Source organism: Malurus melanocephalus, unplaced genomic scaffold (assembly GCF_030028575.1).
Source record: "Malurus melanocephalus ecotype Western Australia unplaced genomic scaffold, MMel_1.1 scaffold_181, whole genome shotgun sequence".
NCBI classification, from domain to species: Eukaryota; Metazoa; Chordata; class Aves; order Passeriformes; family Maluridae; genus Malurus; species Malurus melanocephalus.
Genome location: NW_026623413.1, coordinates 139,772 through 147,609, shown reverse-complemented (window position 1 = coordinate 147,609; position 7,838 = coordinate 139,772). Strand labels below are relative to the sequence as shown.

Below are 7,838 nucleotides of genomic sequence, written 5' to 3'. Positions count from 1 at the left end.
CAGGGCTGCTCCTGCACGGGCGTTAAGGCTCAGGGAGTTTTTCGGTACAAAAGCAAGGTGGGAGGCTGGCAGAGGGTGGGCACTGCTGGACAGAGCTGCCCACACCAGGRCAGCTCCATCAGARCGGGATGTGTGTGCAGAGATGGACCAAAGACACCTCTGGTGAATTCAACCAAAACCACGGCTCTGGGTCCCAGCAATCCCAGTCCCACGTTCCCTGATGTATCAAGGATCAACAAGGCCAAGATTGTTACAAATCCCAGTACAAAGTAAGTCTTAATTTTTTATTTTTAAAGAATAATATTGAGAGAAGGCAAAGGCATTTCTYAGCCCCCGGGTGCGAGGGGCCCGGGCAGGAGGGGGCTCCTCTCCACCACCAACAACGTGGATTTCCAACCACCACGCTGCCTTCAGCGAGGAACTTCCAATAAAGCATTTGCAAAGCTGAAAAGCACAGTTAAATAAAAATATTTTTGAACGAAACAAACACAACAGAACTCGACTGTCTCAGTGCTCCCTCGCTAAGAGCTCCCCTGCCACGGCTGCTGTTCCTGGCTCACGGATGCCTCCTGCACTTCAGCAACAGAAGTGAAACCATCTGGGACTGCAGCCTCCCCCCAAAAGAACTGTGCATCATATGGACCTTGAAAAAGATTACATCTGTTTATTAATAGTAAAAATGGATACATTTGTCCTACATTTTGTTTTTAGAAATTTGATCATGTCACAAGCAATACCTGCGTGTACGTGGGTGGATTACAGATGTATATAATTTATTTTAACCAGGCTGTGAAATAATATGTAATCACATCTCTTCTTGTGATTGTACATAATACAGTAATTAAATGATGCCAGTCTACGTCATTCTCTTATTTCTAATCAAAGGAACCTGAAGCGTAACAGTCTTCTTTCCGGCTGATATGGCTCTTTATTTCTGTCACAGGGGAGACTTCCCATCACCACCGAGGGATAATCTTCCAGCCGTGAGAGACGGGATCATTCTGATTTCAGATTTCAGATTCCTCCTGGTTGCTGGTGGCCCGGGCAGCAGGAGCAGCACAGTCCTGGCTCCAGGGCCGGGCGGGCAGCGGCTCCTCCGAATGGCACACGGCTCTGCTCAGCTCTGCTCACTGCTGGCCCGACTTCTTCTCCTTCTGGAAGCTAAAGCTTGTTCTCCTGCTCAGCTTTCTTTGTTTCTGAGCAAAATAGTCTGCTCTGGCTGTGCTTGCTCGCGACTCTAGAATATAGTTAACCTGTAAGACATGAGAGGTGTTGAATGGCACARGATGGTCCAGGGCTCTGCTGTCACTGGCCCCAGTGGCCACCAGTGTAGGGAGTGTTAACAGCCTGCATGGGAGAAAAACACCCCGTCCTTGGCTGTCTTGAGAAAAAAGAGATTGGAATGTAGAATTGATAATGCAGGTGGATTATAATTATAAACATTACTAATACTGTAGCTTTTGCAAAYCTACCAATCCTGTGCTGATGAGTAGAAAGTGAGAGCCTCACTGACCAATGTATGTGTGACACAAATGTATGCACTGGTTGCTAAAGTGGATAAAAGAGGCCTGCCCCAGAATAAAGGGGTTATTTTTTGTGTGTGTATTTGTGTGTCTTTGTGTCTGTTATTTTGTGTCTGGCCAACAGTGACACACCAGCACCACGATGGCACAAAGCCCTGGCCTGTCCTGTGCCCTCCTGGTCACCCAAACATCTGTACAGACCCCCCAGTGTGGGATCATCCCCTAATGAGATCAATAAAGGACCTTATCAACCTCAGTGAAAGSAATTCTTCCATTATGATGTTTGCATACTCAGCTAATCTCAGAGTTTCCCTCTGTTTTGGCACATTTTACTTGATGAAAGCATTTTTAAATGATATTTAACAAGSCTGCTACTCCCTAAATTTATTATCTCCAATGCTTTGTGATAATCTCACAGATAATTTTAATGGAAGGTTAATGCAAGAATCAAAAAGATAAAAATGCCCTTTGGTCTGCCATTAGCTGGTTAATATGCTGTGGCTTAAAACTTGCACAATTTTATGCACTGTAGAGTGTTTCACTTTCATTGCATATTACAGCTTAAGGCATAAAAATATAGGGAATTTTCATGGTCAATAAAGTCTCAGTCCTTCTCACTTGATCATGTAAAAAGCCTAATTTGAAAAGTCTGATTTTTCTGCATCCTCTAACGCTGATGGAATTGAAAACAAACCAGTGACTTACGCATGAAACCAGAGAATGTTCTACATAAACAAACCACAACTTAGGAAAGAAGTTCAATATTATTTCTCTCTTGAATATTCACGTTATTGACAGTAAATCCTTTTTTTTTTAGCCTTCTTTTCTGACCAGTCTCAGATGTGTGGGGTCACCATCCCTGAATGTGTTCAAAACCTGAGATGTGGAACTCTGTGGTGTGGTTTAGAGGGCATGGGGGCTGGATTTTGGGCATGGGGGTTGGATTTTATCTCAGAGTCCTTTTCCAGCCTTATGGATTCTATGATTCCATGATTGTAAATRTTCTGGATTGCAATAGCTGATCTCAGGCAGAGTGGGAACAGCAGAATTGGCCRAACAGCTCAGAGAACAGAAACCCCTCAAACACAATGACCTTTGTGTCGTGAATAGAAGTTATTTTATCACATGTCACTCGTTTAACAATCCTCTAAACTCCRCACAGCCAATAAAAGCAAACAGAACAGATGGTTTGCCAAAATTACTGGTTTTGAATTTTGACTTGCTACRAAGGATGAACTTGCAGAAAAATTCCATTTAATCTTTCAAGACAAAAATTTATTTCCTAAAGCAGCAAAGAATGTGTCTGTACAGAGCCCAAGGAAAGCAAACTCATGTAGAGACACCTGAGTGAGGGGCAGGAGCACCCAGCTCCACGAATCTGCAGGTAAAAGCTACCTGGACACAGGGAAATTGGTAATTTCCTCCAAAACTCCAAAGAAAATGGTGTCTCTTAACTAGAAACAAGCACAAAAGGAGATGCTGCACACGGACAGGCAGCGACTGTGGGGCTGTGAGGAATGAATTAAATAACAGAAAGCCATCCTGGCAGGTTAAACACACCCCAGTGTGCTCAGGCACCACACCCTTGTGTGCTTCCAGAGCCTCCTGAATACTCACACATCTAACAAGTGGTAAAACACCAGGATTTTGGGTCACGTTAAAATTTAATACTCACCTTCAGTACGATTTCATTGACAGTAGCAGCATCTGATTCAAAGTAAAGGTGTTTGTAGTCATGATTGCTTAGATATGTAAGTTTAAATATTGCATGACCTGCAAAGATAAGAAAAAAAACTGCTTAGAATATTCCTGTAAAGTTTGAGCAGAGCTCGTGTGCCTGACAGAAGAAAACCACAGATGGTGATCTCAGCGTACCATCAGCACGACAGAAGGAAGCAATGAAATGCTGACAGGCTTCTCATGTCATTTCAATTTAAGGCAAGTGGTGGCTTACAGGAGCAGCTGAACTCCAGTCAATAAAGTTCCTTTTCCCATCACATCCCCACTGCAGGAAACACAAAAATCCATCAAATGGCTGGTTAGCTCTGCTCGGCCCACGACGGTGCCGGGAGCCGCTCGCGGGGGAGAATTGCTGCCTCCAAAAGAAAAGGGCAATTAACCCCAGAACCATCACCCCAAACCTCATCCCAAACACGGGGCTGGSATTGTCCTGCCCACAAAGGAACCCAGCCCCACGTGCAGCCTGCTGGCAGCTCCCTGTGCTGGGGCTCAGTGGGATGATCCGACACAAAGCCCAAATATCCATCACTTGTATGGATGCTGATGGCTTCAAAATTAAAATTAAAATTAAAATTAAATGTATTCTATACACTATACGTATCCAACAGTTCTCTAATTTATTCAGTTCCACAGTCAAAGTTAGCAATCCATACAGTAGCAGCCACATTACTGTAAATCCAGGTCCTTCCTGCAGGAAAGCTAATTGGAAATCTTATTTACATTATCTAATTCTCCAGATTTCCAAAAAGTGACTGATATATGCTCAGATTGGTGGCCAGGAAATTTGAGATGCAAGTATTTTATTGTGGCATGTTAATTAAACACCATTATGATGCACTAATCTGGAATATAAATTCTATATTGAAAAATTGGCTAATAATAATAATAAAAAAACCAACCCTTTAAATCATTTGACAAATGATGCCTCAGTGGTACTAAAAATGCGGAATTCCAAGCTGGGAGCTCATCAGCATGTTAATGCATGCAGCTCTGCCTGGAACACAGCATTCTTAATGATTGCAAAAGTGCCAGWGCACCATTCCTGGGGATGGACACTGTGCCATTCCCCACACCAGACACTGGAACTGGCACAGAGCAGGGCACGAGGATCCCAAAATGCTGCTGTGGATGGCTCCTGGAAGGTCACTGGGTAATTCTGGCTGTGGATCAAGACAAAACCTCTTCATGTGCTCCCTGTGGCCTTCCCATGCCAGACTGACCATACCAGACTGGCCGTGCTGGACACACAGCTCCATCCTGCTGGCATTGGGCATTCAGTGGAAAAAAAGCCAAGAAGACTTTTTTCCTTAGAAAGCCCCATTACAGCATCATGTTTATGGGCTGCAAGTCCACAACACTCTACTTACAGCATGAAATATGAGCGCACTGAAATCCTAACTGGCACTTTGCTCTGCTACTCTTCTAGCCAGACGGAATTTATGAATTGCGAGATTGATTTCCATTTCCAAGAGTGCTTAAATATGTGATGTACCTCTTTCCAATAGAGCACCACCCCTGACAATTGTGAGATCAATAGGAGCTTCCATGGTTTGATGTTTCCATAGGAGAGGGTCTGGTAACAAACAGCAGCAGCTCCTGCTGCACGTGATGGGAGATGCAAACCAAGCACAGGCGCTGCACAAGCAGCTCTGTTACCCCCAGTGCACATCAGCAGTGGCTGGGGATTAATCAGCTGCACAGCAAGAGAAAATCCACATTATTCCAGCTGTGTCTGCCTGTTARAACAGGCATGGAAAGAGAATGGAATAACAGAAAGTCACCTGCTGCCAGCAGCTCCCCTGTGCTGCCCCAGCTCGGACAATGCCCGGCACTAACGGGTTCCTGTGTGGTTATTCCTGGAGAGGAGCCCGACGGAAGGGCAGGATGCTAATTCATTGAGAATTCACCRAGGAGAGCTCATTTACTCCTCCAGCACCACGTCTCACGTTCAGCTGCTCACCCCATCTCCTGATTTTTAGCACCACTGCACTGCCAAYGAGGCGAGGGAAGAGGCCCTGCAGCTGCAGCTCACGGGCTCCTCACCCTTCTGAGAGCTGTGGAAACTGCCCGTGACACCTCCACCCTATACTCCATCCCAGTTCCACCCCATATTCCATCCCTGTTCCACCCTGCACTCCATCCTGCACTGCATCCTGCACTCCATCCTGCACTGCATCCCATCTCCATCCCAGCTGCATGCTGCACTCCATTCCCAGCTCCATCCTGCACTCCATCCCAATTACACCCTGCACTGCATCCCAGCTCCATCCTGCACTCCATCCCATCTCCATCCTGCACTCCATCCCATCTCCACCCTGATCTGCATCCCAGTTCCATCTTGCACTCCATCCTGCACTCCATCCCATCTCCATCCTGCACTCCATCCCATCTCCATCCTGTACTCCATCCCAGCTCCATCCTTCACTCCATCCCATCTCCATCCCCATCTCCTTCCCATCTCCACCCCAGACTCCATCCCCATTTTCTCCATGTGCCCGTGTTTACACTGAGCAATCCTGTGCAATTACAGCACCAGAATTAGTGACCATCATCTGCTTATGCAGGCAACAGGATCTTAAATCCTGTGCTAATTCCTGCACAATCTTGGGAAAACATCCAAATCCTTGGTGTGTCACCACACTGCACCTGGTACAGGTAAAAAAAATAATCATTCTAATCTAAGTAATAAACTCTTTTTATTGAAGTCTAAAAAAATACGGTTTTTGCCTGGGAAACAAGGATATGAATTTGCAAAAGAAAAGATAATTCTTTACCGAATCTGTCAAGACTAAAAATTTTTTCTTCTTTTCTCCCACCCCACAATTCAGTCCTTACCCAAACCCTGTCTTTGCCAAAGCCACTCTTTGAACAGAATGCACGGAATTAAATCACTAATTAGATGGAGGATGAAAAGAATATTCATGAATTGGACAAAGCAGAAAACAAACAAACACTGGGAAATGCAAATTTATGTTAATTTTTCAATATACCTTGATGATTGCTTTGTCATTACAGGGCCATAAGGCAGAAGTCAACAATTAAGAGTTATTAGTGGAATAAATAGCTGGAGAAGGACTCTCTGAAGAACAAAGCACTTATGGACATCATTTGACATCACTGATCCTCACTGCTTCAGAAACTGTGACCTCAACAAGTTCAAACCCTGAAATCTCTTCTCATGGGCCCAGAAAGGATGAAAAAGGATTGGAAATACATCAGTAAAAGGCAAGGAATGAAGAAAATAAAATACACAACAGCAGTACTCTTCGGCCAAAGACACATTTCCTTTAAACCCTGATGGGATGGGATGGGATGGGATGGGATGGGATGGGATGGGATGGGATGGGATGGGATGGGATGGGATGGGGGAGCCTCTGCTCTCCAACACTGCTGTGTTTCACCCCACAGTGCTGGGGAGGGCTCAGCCACCTGAAATCTGCACTTGTGACACCTCAGAAATGATGCTGTGACCCTGGAACAGGGCCTGAAGGGSCCATGAGGCTGCAAGAGCTGCATTACCACCAAAAACACCTTCCTGACACCCTCTGGTGACAAAAACCTTCAGAGGGGACGTCACAGTTGGATCATCCAGACACGGCACCGAGCTCGGTTAGGGACAGACTGAATGGGGATGCTGAGCTGAGTGTTCACCTGGGGTTAATCCCATTTTATCCAAGTGATATTTATCCCAGAGGTACATAATTTAGAGGCAGTGAAGGCAGAGAGTTCTGGATGAAATCCTGACCCCACTGATGCCAACGGAGCCCCTGATGGGTTCAGGGTACCCACGGGGTGGATCTCCCCAAACCAGGGCAGCACTTCAGTGGGAACAAATGATAAGATATTAAAGAAAAGAAATAACAGCTGTGGTCCAGCTGGCTTGCCCCGTTCTCTCAGGRAGCAGAATATCCCAWRATCTCTTTTTCTCCARCCCTTGATGTCCCACTGCAGGCTCRTTWTTCAGCATTGCTATCAGAGGGTGCCCTGTGTCCACATGTCCTGAGAGCAGAGCAGCAATTAAAGTGTTGCACACACCCACTTCAGGGAAAACTGTGCTAACTATTCACACATCTGGATTTTTTTTTTCCCCAAAGCCTTTTGTTTCTTCTTCAAATTATTACCAAAGGCAGAATACTAATGAAGATTTTTACAAAAATGATKAAAAAAATTGAGGTGCGACTCAGGGTCGCCCAAAACCTCTTTACCAGCAACCTTGTTTGAAGAAAAAGATAAATAAATCAAAAAGCAGTGTTTCCACCCGGCAATGGGCTCCTCCAGTGAGCCTGCAGCTCATCAATCACGCATTGTCTGCCGGAGAGGCGAGCCCTGTAAATGTCACATCCACTCAGGCCCGAGGAGAGGCGAATCAAAATGCAGCCAGGAGTTTTAATTGGATAGTGTAATTAAACTAAAAAACCCCAGCAGAATAGCTTTGACAGGATAGATGAAGACCCCTTTTAATAGGGCTACAAAACAGATTTGTTAAAAGGATGAGGCAATGCGCGCTCCTGATTGCGCTCAGGAGAACTTTTATGGAGAGGCTGTTGAGGGGGGACGCAGTTAATCAGCACAGCC

General features: G+C 45.4%; 1 protein-coding gene across 3 annotated transcripts in view; it reads right to left on the bottom strand.

Moving 5' to 3' along the window:
- Window positions 1-640: 640 nt before the first annotated feature.
- The window catches only part of MAPKAP1 (MAPK associated protein 1), an 80,518-nt gene continuing 73,320 nt past the window's right edge, over window positions 641-7,838 (bottom strand). For all 3 annotated transcript variants that reach the window (XM_057372899.1, XM_057372900.1, XM_057372898.1), the window contains 2 exons: window positions 3,199-3,296; window positions 641-1,253 (listed from right to left, as the gene is read on the bottom strand). In XM_057372899.1, the coding sequence (XP_057228882.1) occupies window positions 1,128-1,253; window positions 3,199-3,296 (224 nt within the window). In that variant the 3' untranslated portion in view covers window positions 641-1,127. The remainder of the gene's footprint in view (window positions 1,254-3,198; window positions 3,297-7,838) is intronic.